Source organism: Typopeltis vanoorti, chromosome 20, assembly GCF_054136105.1.
Source record: "Typopeltis vanoorti isolate ZY-2024b chromosome 20, IOZ_Tvanoo_1.0, whole genome shotgun sequence".
NCBI lineage: Eukaryota > Metazoa > Arthropoda > Arachnida > Uropygi > Thelyphonidae > Typopeltis > Typopeltis vanoorti.
Genome location: NC_143568.1, coordinates 33,994,418 through 34,019,509, shown reverse-complemented (window position 1 = coordinate 34,019,509; position 25,092 = coordinate 33,994,418). Strand labels below are relative to the sequence as shown.

The following is a 25,092-nucleotide window of genomic DNA, read 5'->3' as shown; positions in this document are numbered from 1 at the left end:
TTGTTTTTGTATATAATATCTTAAACTAAATGTCCCAAAAGGCGCAGCATAATACAAATATTAAGGATACTAAAGGGAGAATTAATTTAAGTATTAGTAAAAATTTTGGTGTATCTCATGCATAGATAATAGTTGACCATAGATAAAGGGGAAATAACTAGAGTGGTAATGTAAGTCGGGCAGCGAGAGATATGAGATTTTTGCTTGAGACTGTACGGAAGAAGATACGGATAAAATAAAAATCATACGGATAGAATAAAAATCATAAAATGGGACACAACAAGACGCATGTAGTAACTTTGGCAAGAATATAGAAAATAAATATCAAGAAGGTGGCAAAATATTCTGGAGGTTGTTGAAGAAGCTTAGAAATGGAGGAAAGAGTGCTGTAAAAGGAGTTAGAACGATCGAGAAGAATAGCACGTGGCGGTGAATTTGAGCTGTGCAGAAGAAAGTGATTTTTAATCGGGGAATAGTCCGCTTTTTTCCCCGTTTTTCTATGGTTTTGAGTGCTAAATTGTTTCTCTGAATACGAGTGTACTTCAGTGGTTGTTTTTTGGAAGTTAGTTGCTGTCGCGATATAATATATTTTGGTACAGTAGGAATCGAACGCGTAACAGTGGAAGACAAAACGAAGCTAAGTTACTGTATTTAGTTATATATCATTTTATTTAATTATATTTAGTACTTAAATGTTCTGATGTTTGTACTTTTTTTCTCTCTTATTTATTAATTGAATAATTATTAAAGATTACGCTACTCGGCAGTAAGGAATGATGGTGGATTCAGCAGCAGTCGCAAGTGGCGTAACGCCAAGTCCTCCGCCATTTAAGAACTCAATTATTAGCAATATCATAAGGGACTTTGTGGCATGCAGTACTTGCGGCATGTATGCGTCTCGGGAATTACATGTGGCTTGTTAAAGAGAGTGGAGAGCGTATGTGCGCAAAATGCAGACAGTTGGAGGAAATAAGTACATTAGATATATCGATATCCGACTTTGTTGCTCCAGGAACGAGGAATGAATGTAGGAAGACAAGTAGTGTGATAGGAGAGAATGAGAAAATAATAGTTGATAGTGTGGAAGGTGTGAGTGACTGTGAAAGTTTAGGAGATGGTTTTGTTTGGGAGAGTGAATTTAGATTAAGAGTGACTGACCTGCAGAGGAAGATAGATGAGTTGAAAGAGGAGGTGGAATGTCTTGTGAATGAGAGCAGAAGTATGAAAGATAAGATTAGGAGAATGGAAGAGATAAATGCAAGGCGAATCAGAGTAGGAGAGAGAGAATTTAGGGAGTATGAGTGAGAGGTATGGGGGGGGGTGTGCTAGAAGAGGAGAGAATGGAAACAGTAGAAGAGAGGGAATGAGAGAGAGAGAGGTATGGGAATGCTAGCAGACGAGAGGATGGAAACAGTAGGAGAGACGGAATGAGAGAGAGATATGGAAGTGCTAGAAGAGGAGAGAATGGAAACGGTAGGAGAGATGGAATGAGAGAGAGATATGGAAGTGCTAGAAGAGGAGAGAATGGAAACGGTAGGAGAGATGGAATGAGAGAGAGAGGTATGGGAATGCTAGAAGACGAGAGGATGGAAACAGTAGTAGGAGAGACAGAATGAGAGAGGAATATGGAAGTGCTAGAAGTGGAGAAAATGGAAACAGTAGGAGAGAGGGAATGAGAGAGATGTATGGGAGTGCTAGAAGAGGAGAGAATGGAAACAGTAGAAGAGAGAGGTGTGGGAATGAAAGAAGAGGAGAGAATGGAAACAATAGGAGCGAGGGAATGGTAAGAGGTATAATGTATGGTGACTCAATGATCCGTAGTGTTCAAGATAGGATGCGTGAGGAGTGTTTGCCAGGAGGAACAATAGAAAGGGTGGCTATGGCAATTAAGAGAGGTGAAAGGGTGGATGAGATGATTGTGATGGTAGGAACGAATGACTTGAGTGATAATGTAAGTCGGGCAGCGAGAGATATGAGATTTTTGCTTGAGACTGTACGGAAGAAGACAGAGAGAGGAAAAATAGTGTGCGTATTGCCTAGGTATGATAATGATGAGCTGTGCAGAAGAGCGGTGATATTGAATGGCATAATAGCGAGAATGTGTGACAAGAGAGGACTGGTATATGTGGATGCTTGGAGTGCGTTTGAGGAAAGAGAGGAATTGTATGCGAGAGACCATTTACATTTCAATAAGGAAGGACGTAGGCATCTGGAGAGATTGCTGTTCTGAACGAGTCAGTGTGTCCCAGGGAGGATGATAGCAGGGGTGGCCAATTGTGGGAATGGATACTTGGGAGAAGGGAGACAATGTCAGGTAACACTGAGCCCAGTGGAGTCTAGGGGATAATGCTGGGTATAGAAACAATGGCATTTATATGCTTTATACTAATGCCAGGAGTATCCGGAATAAGGGAGAGGAATTGGTGGTGCAGATAGCATCAGCCTGGCCAAAAATTATTGCGATCACTGAGATGTGGTTGACAGAAGGGGATATAACAACAGGAATAGAAGTCGCTGGGTATAGCATTTTTCATCAGGATAGGAGGGGAAAGCGTAGTGGTGGGGTACTGCTTATGATAAGTGATGACTTATGTCCTCTAAGAGTGGAGAATTTGGAAGGAAGTGAAACAAATGATTTTGAGAGCGTATGGTGTGAGGTAGAAGTAGGCAAGACAGGATATTTAGTGGGGTGTTGCTACAGACCCAGGAGCACAGAGGATGGGGACCAGGAGATGTTTAGACAGCTAAGTTTGGCAAGTGCAAGAAGAATGATTGTTATGGGAGATTTTAACTTCAGTAGTATAAATTGGAGAGAGGAAGATGCATGTAGCAATAGGGGAATGGAATTTCTAGAATTCTTGAGGGACAACTGTCTTAGGCAACATGTAACAGATGGAACAAGAGGTTCAAAAGTTTTGGATTTGGTTATAGCATCAGAAGAGTTGATAATAACTGAGTTGATGTCTCTCCCACCAGTTGGAGAGAGTGACCATATGGTTTTGACTTGGAAAATGAATAGACATGCAAGAGTATCAAAGACATGGGAACTTATGTGGAATTATAAGGCAGGTGATTATAATAGTCTTAGACGTCGACTTCGGCGAGTTTCATGGAGGCAGGAATTGGAAGGCCGGGATATCACTAGTGCGTGGGAAATTGTGAAAGAATATTTGTTATCAGCAATGGTAAGTTGTATACCACGAGTGAAGAAGAGGACGCAATTTGGAGTAAATATGGATGACAAACAATATTAAACAAGAATTGCATGCGAAAAAGAGGCTATGGAAGAGATATAAGGAGACAGGTGAAGAGATGCATGAGGAGTATAAGACACAGGCCAGAAGAGTAACTAGTGTGGTAAGGAAAGCGAAATTGGAATATGAGAGGAGATTGGCCCTAAGATCCAAACAAAATCCTAGGGAATTTTTTAGCTATGTGGCCAGTAGGAGGGGGAATGACTGTGGAAGAATGATATTGTGGGATAAAAATGGGAATAGAGTGACTGATGCAGAGGACATAGTGGAATTGTTCATTGAACACTTTATTGGAGTATTTCATCCTAGAGGAGTCAGTTTTAATGCTAGTGGGATAGGACTGGTTCGAGGTCTGGAGGTACAGGAGGAGAGTGTGTTTCAGATACTCAGTACTCTGGATGTCAGTAAAGCTGTGGGACTGGATGGTATTTCACCACGAGTTTTGAGAAAATGTGCTAAGGAATTGACAGTGCCTTTAACATGGCTTTTCAATGAAAGTCTGGCTTTGGCAAAGGTGCCCAGGGAATGGAAGGAAGGTAAGATAGTGCCATTGCATAAGGGTGGTAACAGACTGGAAGTGTCTAATTATAGGCCAGTCTGTGTGTCATCAGTAGTTGTTAAGATCTTGGAGAAAGTAGCGAGGGACCGTATACAGCATTGGGCAGATGAGGCTAATGTTATCTGTGAGAATCAACATGGATTTGTGAAAGGATGCTCTTGTTTTAGCAATATGCTAGCCTTTTATAATAAAGTTTCAAGAACATTAGATGAGGGAAAGGCATATACTGCAATTTTCTTAGACTTGGCGATGGCATTTGACAGGGTGCCACATGATAAGCTGATATTTAAGTTGCCGCACATGGGTCTGGATGTCAGATTGGTCAACTGGATTCAGGATTGGCTGTCTGATAGGTATCAGAGAGTTGTGTATGGTGGAGCAGTTTCCAGGAGGCAGAAGGTTACAAGTGGGGTCCCACAGGGCTCAGTACTAGGCCCTATATTGTTTAACCTTTATATCAATGACATAGCCAGTGGATTGCAGGTGGATATTCAGTTGTTTGCAGATGATGCGAAGCTGGGAAGGATTATTAGTAATAGCGCAGATGTTGTAGCCCTGCAAGAGGATTTAAATAAGCTAGATAGATGGGCAAATGAATGGGGTATTGGTTTAATGCAGCAAAATGTAAGGTCTTGAGGTTTGGGAAACATCGATGGGATGCTGCATACTCTATGGGAGGAGTTATACTGGAGGAAGTTGGGGAGACAAGAGATCTGGGGTTGATGATTGATAGAAACCTGAAGTTTAGGGGACATATTGCAAAGGTGGTGAAGGTAACACAGAGGATTGCTGCTATTATGAGAAGGACACTGACCTGCAAAGATAAGAGGGTTATCATTCCGTTGTATAAGTCTCTGATCAGACCACACTTGAACTATTGTTCTCGGATTTGGTCCCCAGGATTTGAAGGGGATAAATTAACTGTGGAAAGGATACAAAGACGGATGACAAAGATGGTTTCAGGACTGTACAAGGATAGTTATGAGGATCGGCTGAGAGAATGTGGACTACAGAGTTTGGTGTATAGAAGAAGCAGAGGTGATATGATTGAGACTTTTAAATTGTTGAGAGGTGGTTACAGGGTTGACACTGGGGAGTTCTTTCGCTTGGTTGAACAGCGGAAAGGAGTGATGACAAGAGGCCATCCCTGGAAGTTAAGAAAGGAAACTGTGAGCAAGAGGGTAAGGAGTGGTTTCTTTGTGTGGAGGGTGGTTGAGCCGTGGAATGCATTGCCTGATGAAGTGGTGGGAGCAAGAACGGTCAGTGAGTTTAAAGAGTGGTATGATAGACTTTGTGTTTCTCAGGGGGGGGCCTCCCCTCGATTAGTCTTGACAGACTTTATGTCTTAGGAAGGACCTCTCTCGATGAGTCTTTTGACTCCTTGGAGGCCTGAATAATAATAAAAATAATAAAGGTGACATGAAAACGGAAGAAAAAGATATCCTTGAAGTATGGAGTAATTACTTTAAAAAACTGCTAAATGAAACAAGCAGTGATGACAGCACATTGGTAAAAAACACTGACCAGGCATGCAGTCAGGAATACATATACATACTTGAAGTAGAAAAAGCTATCAAAGGCTTATAATGTGAAAAGGCAGCAGGAGTAAATGATATTCGACCAGAAATGCTGAAGTATTGTGGTATAAGAGTCTTACAGTGGCTGCACTGCATAGTTCAGAAAGCCTGGACAGAGGGACAAATTCTTAATGATTGGAGTAGAGCTCTCATAGTACCCATATATAAAAAGGGAAATAAAACTGAATGTGAGAATTACAGAGGTATTTCCCTACTGAGTGCTCCTGGTAAGATCTATGCAAGTATACTTGAGAAATGATCGAGAAGAATTGTGGAAGAAAAGCTGAGTGAAGAACAAGCTGGATTCAGCCCAAATAGAGGCTGTCAGGATCAGATGTTCACTTTACAACAAATAGTCGAGAAAGAATGGGAATATAACAAAGATCTGTATTTAAGTTTTGTCGATTTAGAAAAGGTATATGACAAGGTGGTGCCAACCGAGAAGCTATTCAATACGCTACAGTTATATGGTGTCAATGGGACATTATATCAAGCAATACTTAGTCTTTATTTGAGTTGTAAGTCAGCAGTTAGAATTGAAGGAAGTACAAGAAGATAGTTTAATGTTAAATCTGGTGTGAGACAAGGATGTACATTATCCCCTCTGTTATTCATTATCTATATGGATCACATTATGAAGGAAAGTGGTATTAAACATGATATCAAAATTGGAGAAGTTAATGTCAGCTCTTTGCTTTATGCGGACAATGTTATACTTCTAAATAAATCCGTTACAAGTCTGCAAGAGTCTCTGACAAAATTGAATAACTGTTGTAAAAGATATGGTATGAAGGTCAGCAATAAAAAGACAAAGACAATGAAAATAGGCAGAATCATTGAAAATGTCAACTGCGTTGTGAATGGAGAACCTGTGGAACAAGGAAAACATTTCATCTACTTAGGCACAATTTTTAGTGAAGATGGCAAATTAAATATAGAAATAGACAACAGAATCAACAAAGCTGGTATGGTGAGAAGTCAATTGAATAAATTCATGTGGAATAAGAGAGAAATTAGTCAGAACACTAAATTAGCTGTATACAAGACAGTGATCAAACCAGTTTTAACTTATGGATCTGAGATCTGGGTTAGAAGTAAAACACTTGACCAAAGCCTAGAGGCCGCAGATATGAGAGTCCTGAGAAAGATTCGAGGCGTGAACAGATGGCATCAATGGCAATATCATATTAAAAATGAGGATATTAGGAAAGAACTTGACATTGTCAGCATCCAGGAATGCGTTAGCAGAGCTAATCTGAGGTGGTATGGTCACTTAAACAGAATAAGCAAATAAAGATTAGCAAAACAAGTGTTCTCTGCCAGGTTGGCAGCAAAACGACCCAGAGGAAGACCAAGATATAGGTGGATTGATACGGTACAAAGTGCCTTAGACAATAGAAATATAAGATCTGATAATGTCGGAGTCTTGACAAGTAACAGACTGATCTGGAGGAAAATTGCAGATAGGAAGTTAGTAATGATGTAAATTTTTTCATGTAGTACTACCATATCCTGTACACCCCTTGAGCGTGCATAGCAGGAATTTGATGATTATGATGATGATATATATTTTATGACGTTACTTTTTAACTCAAGGTATTTCCCCTCTTTTTTCATACTTTTTTGGTTGCTTGAGCTTGTACCAAATGCCTATATGCTCTAATCTCTAACTCACGTGTAACATTATTATTTAACTTTTGTCCTTTCATAATCTACTCAGCTTTCTCCTCCCTTTCACGCCGTAAAGTATACTTGCACACGTGCTAGTATATCGTAAACTTAGGAAAAGGTCTCTGGCTGGGACCAAATCCTTAATCTACATTGCTCTAATTCAAAATGTATTGATCCTTAAAAATTTATTTTTTTGTTAATGACTGCACCATTAAGAATCATGTAAAAGAATTTTCTATCTTTCCTTTACATACAAGAGAATATTTTAGCTAAGTACGTGGAGTAACTAACTCTTAAATCAATTGTATCTCAAGCAACTCCGAAATACTTAGTTCATGGCTATTACTTTACTTAGGTCACACAGGTTCGATTCGTTTTTATGAGACAGTGCATTAGCCTAACAAAGATCAGGCAAGTTATTAACAAAACCAAACATGTTTATTCTAAGACAGTTTATATACAAAAGTAAATAGGCCACATCACGTGTCTGATTCTCCACACATTCGTTAAAACAATTCATTTAAAACGTTAGACAAAGAAATTATTTACACTCAACTTATTGAACACCGTGGATGGATTTTTGCACACATAACCTTTACTCTCATTACAAACAATATAAAGATGTATAAATGTGTATATTCTAAACATAATGTTTAGAATATACACTTTCTAAACATTATGTAGCAAGCATTATTCAAGATTACAATATTCTATATTACACATTCAAACTGACCTTCAGCTTTCTGACCTCTTCAACACATTATGCCATTAGTTAAATAGAATTAACATCTATCATCTGTACACACAATCTAGGCTATTAACCCTTAACCCTTTTGGATTCAGGACTGTACATGATACAGAGACCTTGTAAGTAGATAGCTTTACTTACGAGGTCTCTATATCATGTACAGTCCTGAATCCAAAAGGGTTAAGGCTGAATTCCACTGACTCCTTTCTTTTTCTTGCACGCTGCGATCGGGCACTATCCGGCAGTTGTCGTCTTTTAAATTCCTTCCTTGTAACTTTTATGAATTTTTTCATCGATGTTAGGAACCTCGTCGGCTGCAACAAATCAGCAAGCATGTGGTGGTACATTCTTCAAAGAATTTCACGAAAGGATATCTTGTAATACTGCCAGTGAACTCCCCATGATTTCCAGGAAAAAACTGCTTGCAGGATTGTGACTCTTCCCATCCTCGAAAAGCTTGCCACTGGAACAAAAAATAAGAGCGAGCCCTCGAGCTTCAATCTCCACCTTTTATATCATATCCACAAAATAAAATTCCCAGGATTTACTGGTAGTGCCCTTATCACTCATGCTTAGTAGGTTTTGGTGGCAAAACTCATAGTCTGGTGACCTTTGAGACTGTTGTTGACCTTCAGTTTACTAGCCTAATCCTGTCTGAGCTTTTTAGCTACAATTGCTTGTGGTTCTACATTCAGTTATTCTAACATTATATTACGAAATTATTATACATCAAACAGGTTACGTGCATTTCTAATTATATGTATTTTGATGGTCCATGTAAAATCAATATAGGTGAAAAATATTTCTATTTTTCATCGCAAAAGATTTTACATTATCACCTCCTTTATGAAGGGGATCAATCTTGCCATCTTTTCATTCTTTGGGACCTGGGCCAATCTAAGACTCATATGGAAAGTGTACTTTAAAAGGCATTAACTCCCTGGAACATTCCCTCAAGACACATGGTGATATACCATTAAGTCCTATGGCCTTGGTGACATCAAGTTTACTCAATTCCTCTTACACCTCCTGCTCACTCACCATCAGTAGTTTCTTCCCCAATTCCACTGCTCAAGTTCAGCATTATGCTACAATGACAAGGACAGAATACTTTAATGAAATGCCCATTTAACACCTCTACAACATCCTCAATGTTTATCATTCTCCCATTATCACTGACCAATAAGATCCTCCCATTATCATTCTTCCGTCTACTAGCTACATATAAAAAAAAACTCTGCAGGATTTCTTTTAGCATCATTTGCTAACTGCTGGTCATACTGCACTTTTGCTTCCCTTACTGAGTCACCTTCCTTGCTTGCTCTTTATACTCCTCATGTAACTGATTATCTCCATTCATCTTGTGCCGCCTCCACAATGTCTTTTTCTTCCAGATTGCATGCTTCACCTCTTCAGTCATCCATTTTACACCTACCTCATTTATTACACTAAGTCATTGCTTCTGCCAAATAATTCCTGAGTAGAGACCAAGCAGCAATGATTTCCTTCCCATGCAATTCTTCATTCCATGATATCACTGCAAGCTGCCTCCTTAGTTTCACACGTTTCTTTATAAAGATGTACTATTAGCAAACAACTTTTATGAAGGACTCTTGTATTGTTCCAACAAACTATTTCAGCATCAAGAGCATGCTTAGCAAGTCCAGACTGTTCAGCCTCATGGTATTTAATATAAGACTTGTGTTCTTTTAGAAGAATAAAAGCGGATCTTTCAGTTTGTCCAAAATAAGATAGTCCACAAGAGCAATGAATCGGTACACACTTGGAAAATAACTTAGAGGTGGAAGCTTGCTCTTAGGAGAAGAGAGAATTGTAAAGATTTTTCTGATGGGGGGGGGGGGGGGAAAGACAACAAAAATATTCAGTGGTTTTAAAACTTTTGCTATGCATTCAGAAATGCCTTGTAGGTGAGGGATAGGAATGCAAGTTATTACTTCAAAAACAGAAGAGATACCATAACTGCTAAAAAACCTTTTTTGATAAAAGATTCCTTAAAACTATAAGATAAAAAAGATAGATATATGTTGTAGTTCTTTCTGTAAAAGTTCTTCTCAAGAACATAAAGAATGAGTATGATGCATTAAAGTCTTAATAGTTCTAGCCTTTTGATTTGGATGGTAGTAAGATTCAGTGTGGATATACTAGCCTGTATGAGTCTTCTTCCAAAAAAGGGAGAATTGTAAGCTTGATCTAGATGACAAAGAATTAGAAGATTTAAAAAAGGCTAATTGGTTATTTACTACTTCTAAGGTGAATTGGATCCTCAGATGAAGTGCATTTAATTTGGAAAGAAACTGCTGTAACTCAGAGGAAGAGCCATTCCAAATTTCAAAAATCCTATTCTATCCTATCCGTGGTCTTAACAGGCACTTAAGCCCACAACCTTTCCAAGTATTCTTGGACTTTGTAACTACAACTGAAGGATAAGGTGGTAAGCCCTACACCTTCTGGTGTGTCCTATGTCTGTAGATGTGTGTGTTCACAGGGCCGGTTTGCCTGTTCTGGGGATGAAAAAATCCCCTACCTCCATACAAGACCAACTACTCACCTTTTGTCAAAAGAGACCAGATAAAAGTTCCTCATGTGACTGATGGGAATCGAACCCAGGTCTTTCCAACCAAAGGGCTTTGTTTATACCACATATGGGCAACCCCCTGGCCTGCAGGCAGGTTCCGGCCCTCTACTTCTTTTGATCTGGCCCTAATCTATTTCAGCGAAGTTTTGTCTGATTCATGGTGGGAGAAAACATGGTGTTGTTAATTTTCCATTTTTTCGTTGTTACATATTTTATCTTTATTCCAATTATCTAATCTTATCTCAATGCTTAACTTATTTTATCTGTCTTACAAGTACCGCTTTTATATACTTCTTTATGTGTGCCTTACTCAACCCCACCCAGGAATGCTTCCTTTTCGGACACTGGCAAATTTATTTTTTATTGCCGCACCAGCCAGAGTCCTATAATATGAGCTTATCAAAATTCAGGGAATATTCCTAGGTTAATTGGCATTCATTCTAATATACACTAAATAGATACTAGTACTAATTGCAATCGTGGCCAATGATCTATTACTCAAAATACTTTCATTAAGTTCCCTCCCGCTATGGTTCTAAATTTTTGCAAGTGGTAATTTGAATTCTCGAAATCAGGCACGAGTCAGGCATATACAACAAAACATGTTTATTGGAACAAATTACACTTTACAACTATAATTGGAATAGGATACCAATCCTTTCTTTTAGGGTTACACGGTGATCAGCATTCATTTTAAAAATTTTATGGAATTTACAACCGTGTTAAAAAAACGTTTTTATTATCCAGACGTTTCGATCTTCACATCAAGATCATCATCTGGAGCGTACATAAGTATACAGAACAAGCTGAGTTACATCGTTAACTGTAAGCTAGAGAAACAATGATTTGATCACGTTATTCTACTGGCATGACCTCTGGTGAAAAAAAAAATTAAATAAATAAATAAATAAAAAAATAAAAATAAAATAAAATAAAAATTTTTACATCAAGCTAAATTCTATTTTTACAATGACAGGAATAAACATTCTTTTAGATGGTTTTCTTTCAGAAACAATTGGTGTCCTATTTTTAGTATTACAATACTGGATTTTCTACAGTCCTGTTTATAGTTGTTCTTGGTGAGGAAGGTCGAATATATACCTTCCATATGTTTGGGATTTTTAAACTATCATTGTTGTTCAGATTGGGGTGGTTGCTGATAATCTCGCAGGCTTCCTTGAATTTCCTTTCATACCATGTTCTAGTGTGATGTAGACAGCTGGTGGTTTTCCAGTCAATTCTCTGTAAGGTATTCAGGGCATGATCAAAAAGGCCAGCTTCACCATAATTATTATATTTAATGTGTCGTTTATGTTCTTTTTTGTCTAATAGGAATAGTGCGTCCTGTTTCTCCTATATATGGTATGTTGCAAGTACAATAAATCCGGTATACTCCAGGGTGAGCTAGTGGAGGGAGTGGGTCTTTGGATGAGTTGAGTAAGTTTTTTTAATTTTGCAGGAGGTTTAAAGATGGCTTTGAGGTTGTACTTTTGTAGTACTCTGTTTATTTTGTCTGATATTCCTTTAATGTAGGGAATGGTTATAGTTTTACTGTAGTCTGGTTTGTCTTTGTTTTTTATTGTGGTTTTGTAGAGAATTTTGTTTATAGTATTTTGGCTGTATCCGTTTTTTTGTAGGTTATTACGGATAATTTTAAACTCGTCTTTCAGTGCCTGTTCACTGGAACAAATCGTCTGAGCTCTGTTTTTTAGTATGTTGATGACACCTAGTTTTTGTGTTGGGTGATGGTAGGAGTTTATGTGTATATATTGTCCCGTATGTGTCGGTTTTCAGTAAACAGTGAAGGAAAGATTGCCCGAGGGAAGACGTGTGACAAGTGTATCTAGAAACGGAAGTGTGTTGTGTTTTTCAATTTCAGTTGTGAACTGTATGCGTTTGTGTTGTTTGTTTAGGTGGCTAAGGAATGTGTCTAATGTCTGGCGGCCATGGGACCAGGTCGTGAAAACATCGTCAACGTATCTAAGCCAGACTTTGGGTTTTAGAGGAGAGGAATCTAGGGCAAGTTGCTCAAAATGTTCCATGTAAAAGTTAGCAATAGGGGGGGAGGATAATGGCGAGCCCATGGCTGTGCCTTCTTTATGTAAGTAGAAGGCGTTTTGCCATACAAAATAACCCGACAGTAATATAATACATGTGCAAAACGCCTTCTACTTACAAAAAAAAAGGCACAGCCATGGGCTCGCCATTATCCCCCCCCAATTGCTAACTTTTACATGGAACATTTTGAGCAACTTGCCTCTAAAACCCAAAGTCTGGCTTAGATACGTTGACGATGTTTTCGCGATCTGGTCCCATGGCTGCCAGACATTAGACACATTCCTTAGCCACCTAAACAAACAACACAAACAGTTCACAACTGAAATTGAAAAACACAACACGCTTCCGTTACACTTGTCACGCGTCTTCCCTTGGGCAATCTTTCCTTCACTGTTTACTGAAAACCGACACATACGGGACAATATATACACATAAACTCCTACCACCACCCAACACAAAAACTAGATGTCATCAACACGCTAAAAAACAGAGCTCAGACGATTTGTTCCAGTGAACAGGCACTGAAAGACGAGTTTAAAATTATCCGTAATAACCTACAAAAAAACGGATACAGCCAAAATACTATAAACAAAATTCTCTACAAAACCACAATAAAAAACAAAGACAAACCAGACTACAGTAAAACTATAACCATTCCCTACATTAAAGGAATATCAGACAAAATAAACAGAGTACTACAAAAGTACAACCTCAAAGCCACCTTTAAACCTCCTGCAAAATTAAAAAACTTACTCAACTCATCCAAAGACCCACTCCCTCCACTAGCTCACCCTGGAGTATACCGGATTTATTGTACTTGCAACATACCATATATAGGAGAAACAGGATGCACTATTCCTATTAGACAAAAAGAACATAAATGACACATTAAATATAATAATTATGGTGAAGCTGGCCTTTCTGATCATGCCCTGAATACCTTACACAGAATTGACTGGAAAACCACCAGCTGTCTACATCACACTAGAACATGGTATGAACGGAAATTCAAGGAAGCCTGCGAGATTATCAGCAACCACCCCAATCTGAACAACAATGATGGTTTAAAAATCCAAAACATATGGAAGGTATATATTCGACCTTCCTCACCAAGAACAACTATAAACAGGAGTGTAGAAAATCCAGTATTATAAATCAAAAATAGGAATTGTAATACTAAAAATAAGACACCAATTGTTTCTGAAAGAAAACCATCTAAAAGAATGTTTATTCCTGTCGTTGTAAAAATAGAATTTAGCTTGATGTAAAAATTTTTATTTTATTTTATTTTTATTTTTTTCACTAGAGGTCATGCCAGTAGAATAACATGTGATTAAATCATTGTTTCTCTAGCTTACAGTTAATGATGTAACTCAGCTTGTTCTGTATACTTATGTACGCTCCAGATGATGATCTTGATGTGAAGATCGAAACGTTGGGATAATAAAAAAGTTTTTTTAACACGGTTGTAAATTCCATAAAATTTTTAAAATGGAATAGGATACTAAGCTTTTCAAAATCACTTGCTAAGTTAGTTACCCAATGCTAAATTAACAAAACATTTAAAGATCAAAACACTAATCACACACAAACTATAAAACATTAAAACTAGCTAATTATGTTATTCTAAATCAAACTCTTATTGCATACTACATTTAAAGACATTCACAACCCGTTACTATTCTGGTATAGATCATCTAGAAAATTACAAATTCACATATAATCTCAGTCACATACAGCTAAAATTTCACTCCTTACATTCCTTTGTTCCACAGAAATACTCTATCTCAAATAGCAAATTCTTATTATAGTCCACTACGAATTGTCCACTTACTATAATTTAACATTAAATTCTGTCTCATTCAAACATATAGTAAAGGTCTTTGCGTTACCCAATCTTTTTCCGAAGGTCTGTTAACTGCCACGTGTTATTCGGGTCTTCCTTCGATTGGTCGCTTCTACATTAGGCTTATAACTACGTTGTCCGTTTTACATTCTTCCGGACTCTAACATCTCACTGCCTCAATACAGTGTTGTCTCTGCTCCTACTTGAATGGGACATCCGGCGACTGGCATAATTTCTGTGTAGGCCTACGATTTGCGTGCTGCTCGTCATGGAATCTTGTTCAGCATACTCAGTGTGCCTGTCCGCTATCCGGCATCATGGGACCCTCTCGCTCGTCCCTTCTCCATCCACTACTCAGGAATCCTCGAGGTGAAGTCAGGAACAACCAAAAAAAGCCTCGCATTATCGCGTGCATTGCCTTATATTTCGTCCCTTCTTTTCCACACGACCCTTCGTTTTCATGCCCTCAAGATGATCCTCAAAGTCCTAGCTGCCATTAGGTGCTGTATTCTAGGGAATCGCGCTTGCATCATCTTCCTCGTACATTATAGCTTGCGGCATTACGGCCAATACATGCGTATTTAACTCAACCTTTGCACTAGTACTCTTAACTTCTTTGGCGACTTACTGAGTTTAAGACAGCTTAATGGGACAAGATTATACTACTTTTTCCTTATTACAAATTCATTAATCCGATAATCCTTCAGTTTAGTTTTGAACTACCAGATTTTTCTAATGCAATTTACATGTTATTACAAAACTTCCTATACAACCAAGATTCAGAACTGTGTGCTGTTAACTAGGTATTATCTGAGTTAGCCAAATTCTCATGTTATATTCTGAATGAATAGTTTCTTAGAATTTCATCCATTCAGGATCTAACAGTGTGTTCTACTAACTCATATTAAGCTGACGTCATATGACTTGCACAAAACAACTATGTTTTCTTCAACCAAGGTCTCTTTTTCACTTTGACTAGCGGTGTGTGTGAACGTGTTACAACGTGTCAGTTCAGTACTTGCGTTGGTGTTGTGCTTTGTTCAGTGCCTGCATTGATGTTATGTTCTGTTCGGTGCCTGCGGTGTAGAAGACAGTTTTGTTTGACAGTTCTGAATATCGCTTATAAATTTGGGACAATGTCAGGGGTTATTGCAAAAAAAAGAAAAGTAAATGCAGAGAATCGTCAATTTCAAGACAACTGGACGGAGGATTATTATTTTATTCTGAATAAAGGTTTGCCTGTATGTTTGCTGTGCGATGAATCCGTATCCGTCAACAAAGAATACAACTTGAAGAGACACTTTACTTTGAGATATGCGGATCACCCAAAAATTGATGGACAACTACGAAAAGATGAAATACAGAAGTTGAAGAAGAACTTGGATACCCAACAGCAAATGTTCAACAAGCAAAGAACGCAGCACCACAGCATTGTCAAAGCCAGCTTTGTGGTAAGCGAAAAAATCGCTAAGCATTCTAAGTCATTTGGTGAATGAGAATTTATCAAAGAATGTCTGCTGGATGTTGCATGTATAATATGCCCTGAAAAAAAAAATGACTTTGAGAATATTTGTTTGTCGAGACATACTGTTGTCCAACGGATAGAAATTATGGCTGATGATATCAAAAAAAGTTTAAAAGAGAAGATTGCTAGATTGGAAGCATTTTCAATTGCTTTGGATGACAGCACCGATGCTTCCGATACAGCACAACTAGCAGTATTTATTAGAGGAGTTGAAGATTTCAACATCACAGAAGAATTATTGGCACTTCGGTCGTTAAAAGGAACAACTACCGGTGAAGATATATTTGAAACAGTCAACACAGTCTTCAAGAGATTTGGGCTTAAATGGAGTTCACTATCTGGCATATGCACTGATGGAGCCCCTGCAATGGTTGGTGCACAGAAGGGATTTATTGGAATAGTTCATGAACGAGCAATAGAACTACAGATCCATCCGGAAAATTTAACAAATTTTCACTGCATTATCCACCAACAAAATCTGTGTGCAAAATCGATTAAATTCACAAATGTTATAGAAGTTGAAGTAGCCAATATTACCTTTATTAAGTCACATGCACTTAATCACCGCCAATTTAAGGAGTATTTGACAGACCTATTTTCGGATTATGAAGATGTGTCTTATTATTGTGAAGTGAGGTGGTTGAGTAAAGGTAAAATGTTAAAATGATTTTATGATCTGAGACAAGACATTGCAGATTTCATGGACGTAAAAGGAAACACGATTAACCAAGTAAAAGATGATGAGTGGGTGTGTGATTTAGTATTCCTTGTAGCTGTCACCGGATGCCTAAACGAACTGAATCTTAAATTGCAAAAACAAGGACAATTGGTTCATGAACTGCATGGACATGTCAAAGCTTTTTGTAATAAACCAAGATTGTTGGAAAGTCAGATAAGAGCTAAAAATTGTTATCATTTTCCTACTCTAGCAAATCATAAAAATATCCCTTATAATTGTTATGGAGATGAACTGAAGGCACTAATAGAGCAATTTGATACAAGGTTTGCTGACTTCAAAAACAAAGACTCCACATTTGCTATATTTGCTCGTCCGATGGATGCTGATGTAAATAATGTGCCAGAAAACTTACAGATGGAACTTATTGCGCTTCAGGCAGATTTAGTGCTAAAATCACAATTTAACAACATTGCTTTGACAGATTTTTATAAATTTTATTTTGGGGAAGAAAAATATACAAATTTACGCGCCTTTTTCAAGAAAAATCATTTATCTTTTCGGCAGCACATATATGTGTGAACAGTTTTTTTCGAGGATGAAATACAATAAATCAAAAATTCAGACAAGAATAACGGACGAAAACCTCAAAAATTCTATGCAATTATTCTTAAGTAATATTAACATCAATATTGATAATCTCGTAGTTGAAGTACAAGGCCAATCTTCACATTAAATTGTTATGTCATTCATTATATTATAAAATTTATGTAGAGCTTTATACCAAAGCATTATATTATAAATAAATGAAATATGAAGTAGCAACTTGTTTTAATTCATTTAATATTAATTTATTTTATTTAATAATTTGGTCCGGCCCTTGACTCGGAGACAGAATGATAATTTGGCCCCCGAACCAGGAAAGGTTCCCCATGCCTGGTCTATACCGACTGAGCTATGAGGCTTAAATTTCAAAAATACCATCCAGAAATCTGTACCAATGTGTAGGTCTAGGTGAAATGTTATCAAAGATTGTTCAAAGTATTCCATGAAGTTGGCAATGGTAGGAGAAACAGGGTTGCCCATGGCTGTTCCTTTGATTTGTTGATATAATTTGTTTTCAGCAAAAACAACTAGTTTAACAATATCTGAAAGAAATTCTTCTTGAAGTAATTCAATGGTGTCTGATAAAGAAATATTAGTAAACAAGAATAGACCATCTAAACTGATCATAATATCGGAATCATTCAGATGAAGATCAGAAATTTTATTTTTAAAATCCAAAGTGATTTTTTTCTTTCCATACGAGTAGCAGTTATTCTAGTTGCAGTAGCAAATAAATTGGCTAAGAATTTAGATATTTATAAGTGGGACCTCCTATACAATTAATGACTGGTCTTAATGGAATACCTAGTTCATGAACTTTCGGAAGACCGTTTAATCTAGGTGGACGACCAAAGGTTTCAACCTCTTTTTTTTTTTTTTTTTTTGTTCTTCATTCAAAAAGAAACATTACCAATAAGAGAATTAAGCCTGTATAGCTGACTATATGTAAGATCAGATATGAGAGGCCTATAAGTTGAAGTAATAGTAATTTTTTTCTATCATATGCTTCTGTGTATCTTTGTGCAAACTAACTTTTGGCAGGGACAAACTATCTGCAAAGAAATGAGTAAGTGAATTTCTTTGTAAATGATAGCAATGAATGTAATAAAGAAGTTTTATTTTCGACCATAAGACACAATCTCCTTGTTGAAAATGAGAAGATTGTGCAGGAGGAATGGTGTGCAGTTTATTGATGTATGGAGTGAGTTTTTATGGACAAAAGGCCTTCTATATGCCTGATGGATTAGATGTTTGGAGAAAGTGTTGTTTAGTGAGAGTGTGGTAGTGCAAAACCAGGGAAACTAAAGATATTACAGAGAAATGAAATCTAGCATATGTTTGTCTATCCTGGTGATAAATGAGCCTGGGTACAGTAATGATTATGCAATGTCAAATGGGATTTCACAGGTCTCCAATTTATATGGGTTGGTAATGACATTACACAAGGATAACTATGGATATAAAAGGATGTTGAAATGCATGTACATGAAGCAAGAAGTATCAGGAATAAGGCTGAGGAGTTTTTGGCATTGGTAAGCTGAACTTGGCCAAATATTATAGGTGTCACTGAGACCTGGTTGACTGAAAATGATATAGTTACAGGGATAGAATGTAAATGGTATTGTATTTTCAGGGAAAGGAAGGAACAGGACAGGAGGTGGGACATTGTTGATGATAGCTGCAGAATTACAACCAACAAAATTAGATGTTAAAGAGGATATTAGGTCTGAGGGAGATGGTTCATTTGAGGTTGTAATAATAATAATAGAACTTCTTTATTACATACATTGGAAGCCAGTCATGATCAAATAACTTGATACTGAATGAGATGTTTTAAAATGAATAAAATGTGTAAATTATGTGAAGAAAATAAAGCAATACATTTTTGAAGGCTGTTAGAATGAGGGTGAAAATTCACTCACCACTTGTTTATGATTACTAGCTGATGACAAGTAGAAGAGTTTTCTGAAGCCCTGATCATGAGGAATACAAAGTACAGGAAAGAAGAGTAACTACCATATAAAGGAAATTTAAATCAGTTTATGAGAGAAAATTATCAAAGCAGGCCAAAGTAACCCAAAAGAGTTTTTTTTTTTTTTTTGACTATTTGGCAAATAAGAGAAATAATGATATTATGGAAGGATAACATTACTTAGCTGATGGCAGGAAAGTGACAGAAGTAGATGAAATATTTCAGCTATTAAAAGTTCCCTTTGCAAGGGTCTACATCCAGGTGTAGACTTTGCTGTTATCGAAGTGACAGAGACTGGTGTGAGAACTGAGGTAGACGAACTGGAGGTACTCAGCATAATGAAAAATATCAATGTGAATAAAACTGGGAGACTGGATCATATATATCAGCCCATCTGCTATGAGAATGTGCCAGAGAACTGGCAATGCCTCTAACCAAGTTGTTTAAGTCTCAGCTCTAGCAAGGATCTAAGGAAGCAGAAAAAGGATAAAAAGATAGTTCCATTACATAATAGTGGCTCAGAAGTAGCAATTACAGAAAAATTAGTATATCTTCAGTGGTGATTACAGTACTGGAAATTAATTATTAATTATTATTATTAGACACCTCCAGGAAGTCCAAAGACTCATCGAGGGAGGGTACCTGCTCTACAGCTCTGTCTCCGCCACTCAATCCACCAACTGAACGCAACTACACCAACGGCATCTACCGGCAACCACCACTAGTATTTCCAAAGACAATCACAAACATCCGTGCCCAAGGCGGGAATTGAACCTGCAGCCTTTTGGCTGGAGAGCAGATACGCTAACCACTAGGCCAGCCTGGCTGGCATAATATCTGACAAAATATGAAATACTGGTTAAAAGAAAAATTCTAAAATGTATGGAATGGAATATGATAGGCAGCAGCACATACTTGTGAGAGCTAGGTCCTGCATATGTAATTCACTCACATTTTACAATATATGTGACAGCAAATTTGATAAAGGAAATGGTTACACAATGGCACTACTAGACTTTGCAAAGGCATGCGACAGAATACCACAAAGAAAACTATTACATAAGTCGGAGCAATGGGAATTGATAGTGGAAAGACATCAGATGATGGTGTACATGGAGTGGAATCAATACAAATGTGAGCAACTAGTGGAGTGAGTACTTCAGAGCTCCATACTGGAACCACTGCTCTTTAATTTGTATATTAATGATATAGAGGAAAATTTAAGGTGGGGTGGAATATTCACTTGTTTGCTGAATATTCCACCCTGAATATTATTAATGATGCAAAAGTGGGGAGGGCAATAATTGATAAAGTAATATAGATATCCTGCAGAATGATTTAAATAAATTTGGGAGTGTGGACAAAAGGCAATGGTTATTAATTTAATGTTGTATAATCTAAGGGGAATTTCAAGCAGCAGTACATTTCCTTACTATGTCCAAAACGTGTTCTATGGAGTTGAAATCTATAAATTAAAGATACCAAGACATTATATACTTGGTTTAATCCTTTATCCAAGTGTAAGCAAACAAAGTTTGTGCTTGAAGTATTTTGAGGACTGGGACAACTCGTGGTAAAGGTGGTATGACTTCACATCACTTGCCTCAGTATCCCATAATGCAAAGCACATCTCCTTGTGGACATGTATTATTATTATTTGATACCTCCAGGGAGTCCAAAGACTCATCGAGGGAGAGTGTGTCAACAGCATCGAACGATTGGTCCCCTTCCAACTACTAACCGTGCTCAAACTTACTTAACTGAGCCATTAGTAGCACAGGCTCTACCAATCGACCAACCTTTGCCGGCAAAATGCTATGCATTATGGGACCAGTAACTATCCAAACCAGTTTCGACCTTTATTGAGGTCTCTTCAGTGGGAGCCAGACCCAGAGGTGATACTAAGGTTGAAGTAATGCAGAAGTCATATTTTCCTATTAAATATTTTAAATTATTCCAATTAAATTTTTAAAAATTAAAAATTTTTTTAAATTTTTTAAATTAAAATATTTTCCTATACCAGTTGCCAAAAGGTGTCATATCTTATTAATAAATTACTCTACATTAGAGAAAGGTTGTTGGAAGTTTTTTCACTTGGTTATACTATAAATTAAAGATACCAAGAAATTATATACTTGGTTTAATCCTTCATCCAAGTGTAAGCAAACAAAGTTTGTGCCTGAAGTAGATCTAGGGAGTATGCTAGCCACTCAATTCAATTAATATCCTCGGTCTGCACTGCTCATGTATGGTGTGGCATTGTCATTTATAAAAATTAATACTTTGCCTACAGCACCACATAACAATCGAACATGATGTCGAAGAACTTCGTTGTGATATTGTTCACCAGTCATAGACCCTTTCTCTAGCACCTGTAGCACAGTGCGTCCATTAAGAATAATGCCTTCCCACACCGTGACCACCCCGCAGCACCGCTGTATTTATCCCTTTCAAGAACATTATCGCAATGGTAAGCAACATCACTTTTATGCCAGATCAAGTGTTGTCTAGCGGAGGAAAGACTAAAACGAGTCTCACCTGTAAAGAGTATATCAGCTTGTTAGTGTCTTGTCCAATTTTTTTGGATACAACAACACTAGAAACATGCTCTCCAATGAGATGTGGATAAAGGGACACAGACCTTGGGCATATAGGCCTACTTATTGCCACAGTTTACTGATATATCTGCACAGCTGTGTTTGACTGGAGCCAACTTGCTGTGATGCGTTAGTTATGTTTTGCTGTTATAACCAAAACTCAGTCTTCATGCCCCATGGTAGAATGAGGGTGATATGGAACACATTCTATTGGTTTGAAATGCTGCCCAAAGCATGGATAAAACACTATGTGAGATTACAAACTCTGTCAATATCAGTAATTCTGCTGCCTTCTTCAAGCTTTCCAATAATTCTTCCCCATGTAAAATCATCTAGTGATGTTTCTGATGCATTACAAGAACTTCCTTCAAACGTAATTCACTTAGCATAACCTTTTGCCTTTTTATGTTGTTGAATTCTACCCTGACCCCTTTTCGTGTGATTTGAAAATTTGAATATGTACCCACTTTCTACTCAAAATCATCAGTTATACAAAGAGCCACAAGTTGATTCATCTGAATTTGTGGTTGTAATTTTCAGAAATAGAGTACATACTAAGGTTTTGAACACCATTGTATTTCAGTTGTCAGGTTATTTAGAGAACACCAAATCTATGACATTTTAGGTTTCCTTTCATTGAAGGAATCTCACTGCCAAGGTTTTCACTTAGCAAACAGAACTAACTCTTCTCTAGGGTTTGAGATCCAAAATGGCACCGTCCAATCAACGACTTTTCAAGGTGGAAGCCTCTTGGCTACTATGCATTTAAGACACCCATAACTATTAACTGAGTGTGAAAATCATGCTTTCAACATCACTGTGAAAATCATGATTTCAACAACACTGTGAAAATCATGATTTCAGCATCACTGTGAAAATCATGATTTCAGCATCACTGTGAAAATCATGATTTCAGCATCACTGTGAAAATCATGATTTCAGCATCACTGTGAAATATGCTGGTACACACATAACTTGATTCAATACTGCTCCTTTTGATATTTTCATTTTCAAATAGGCTATATATTCAAAATATCATTCCTTTCTATTATGTTTTGATTTCCATTTCTCAAACATGACAGAACAAGTTTCCTCATCCAAGACCCTCTGAGTTACTTCTTTTTGTAAAGACTACGATGGCTCATTTCACTGTTCCCAATGCTTTCTCTAATTTTTGTAGTCTCATCTGTTACTAATATTCTCACATTAGGTTTCACAAATACTTCTGGCGAGTTTATCTTAGCAATTTTAGATAAGTTTTTTCTTACTATGCTAAGTTTGTCACAGTAACATTTTTCGTGACACTTTCTGCTTAAGCCACTAAACAATCCTTGTTATTTTCGGGAAGCAAGCCAAAACGAGAGGGATAGTTTCTTGGCCTTGTGCACAACTTAAAAGAATAAGCCGAACGTGTATACTTATTCACGCTTTGTCTATAAATGTGTTAATATATAATTAATAATAAAAATTAATACCTTATCAAGCACTCTGTCAAAACCTCCGGAGTCGATCAACTTTCGAAAGGCCTGTCTTACAGCATGTAAACTACAGGTCACCATACTGAAAATATGGAATTACTAAATATCATCAGCATATAAACATAAACACATGCGCCTACTATAAAATATACACATGCGACAACCACGGGGAGTAACTAATCTAATCCACACCGATATTTGTTTGGGCCCCAAATTATTTTTCTGGCTTTCAGCTGCTAGAGTGAATTATTATTATAGATCAGAGGATCTCTGATTGGCTACCGGTGGATATTGAACTGCTCCCTCAGTCTCCAAATATTAGATAGGATTAAAATGGCCTCGCCTACTCCCTTTACGGAAATAAAAGGCGGTGGTGGACTGCCTCCAAAATATTAATCTCCAAAAGCCAGATAAGGTTAACACTTGGGAGCTCGCATTGGTAATTTTGCAGCGTTACGACGCGGTATATCTGAGAGAAACATTCATTACTAGTATGTGTTAAATGCAATAAAACATAAAGAAAAAATACTGCAAATATAGTACATGATGGTACAAATTAAGTGAATATTAAATCTAACATTATTTCATAGACGAATATAGAAACTACAAGAGTTTCGTGTCGAAAATATAGAAACTAAAAGTTTCGGCGGATGCAAGCATAAGTAGTGCCTTATGGGCACCTCGTAGTAAAGGTGGAGCAAGCGCCAAACCACTTAGTATTTTTCATAAAAGTAACGAACATCTCCTTAGTATTTTTCATAAACGTAACGAACATCTCCTTAGTGTTTTTTATAAACGTAACGAACATCTCCTAGAGAACATTATTATTATTACTATTATTATTCGTGACACCTCCAAGGAGTCCGAAGACTCATCGCAGGAGGACACCTATTGTACAACTCTCCGTCTCCACCACTACACCGAAACTCTACCACCAATCATCAACATCAGCGCCTTCTACTGGCTACCACCACCACAGCTAGTATTTTTTTTGTCTGTAAATTGCGAGTGTTCTGAAGGGCCGATTTGTCTGTATGCGGGATGAAAAACCCGAGTTTCCGGGGGAAAAAACCCTGCTACCACCGTATGAGATCGGCTAACTCACCTTCAATTGAAAATCGTCCATATGAAGATTCCTCTCGTCATGACGAGAATCAAACTTAGGTCTTTTCCAATCGAAGGGTGCAACGTACCTGTATGATAAACGTACATGTGTGATAAATATCGAATCCAACATTATTTCATAGCCGAATAGAGAAACTACAAGAGTTTCGTGTCGAATATACAGAAAGTAAAAGTTTCGGCGGATGCAAGCATTAGTACACTTATGGACGACTCGTAGTAAAGGTAGACTAAGGTCCGGACCACTTTCCTTAGTATTCCATAAATGTAAAGCACATCTCCTAGAGTTCATGTATGACAAAAATAAGCCTTTGGCTCTCTATTTCTGTAATACATGATGGTTTATTTTTTTTCAGCTACAATCTAGAAATTATTGAACAAAGAATAATTAATAAATAAATAAACCATACTATACTGACATCTGAGGTCGCGGTATCTCTCAGATACAATTTACTGTCAAATATCACAAACCTTTTCATAGCATGCGTTAAACAAAATTGACAGCAAAAAAGTGCGAATATCACTTGCAACATATGAATGCACAGCTACTCATGACCTTCAAGCTATACATCGAATTGGTAAGAATATTTATATTAAACATTTTGCATGTATCTGTGAGATTGGATGCTAGTGTCCGAGTGGCCTCGCCTACTCCCTATAAGATTTCCCCATCCAACTACTCCTACTCTGAACTCCACTGCCACCATCATCATCGACATGCAAAGCCATCTACTGCCCATTACCACCACTAGTATTTTTATTTGTAAATTTTATCGCATACATTCGATTTGTCTATATGTGAGATAA

General features: G+C 37.4%; 1 protein-coding gene across 2 annotated transcripts in view; it reads right to left on the bottom strand.

Annotated features, from left to right (window-relative positions):
* The window catches only part of LOC150095354 (acyl-coenzyme A thioesterase 13-like), a 59,451-nt gene extending 35,435 nt beyond the window's left edge, over positions 1–24,016 (bottom strand). The window contains exon 1 of one of the 2 annotated variants that reach the window (XM_090410211.1): positions 23,161–24,016. Coding sequence is in view for 1 of the 2 variants with exons in the window: in XM_090410210.1 (XP_090266336.1) it covers positions 23,161–23,244 (84 nt within the window). In the remaining variant the exon portion in view is untranslated. The remainder of the gene's footprint in view (positions 1–23,160) is intronic. The other variant, XM_090410210.1, reaches the window with a different exon arrangement.
* Between the last annotated feature and the right edge of the window lie 1,076 nt (positions 24,017–25,092).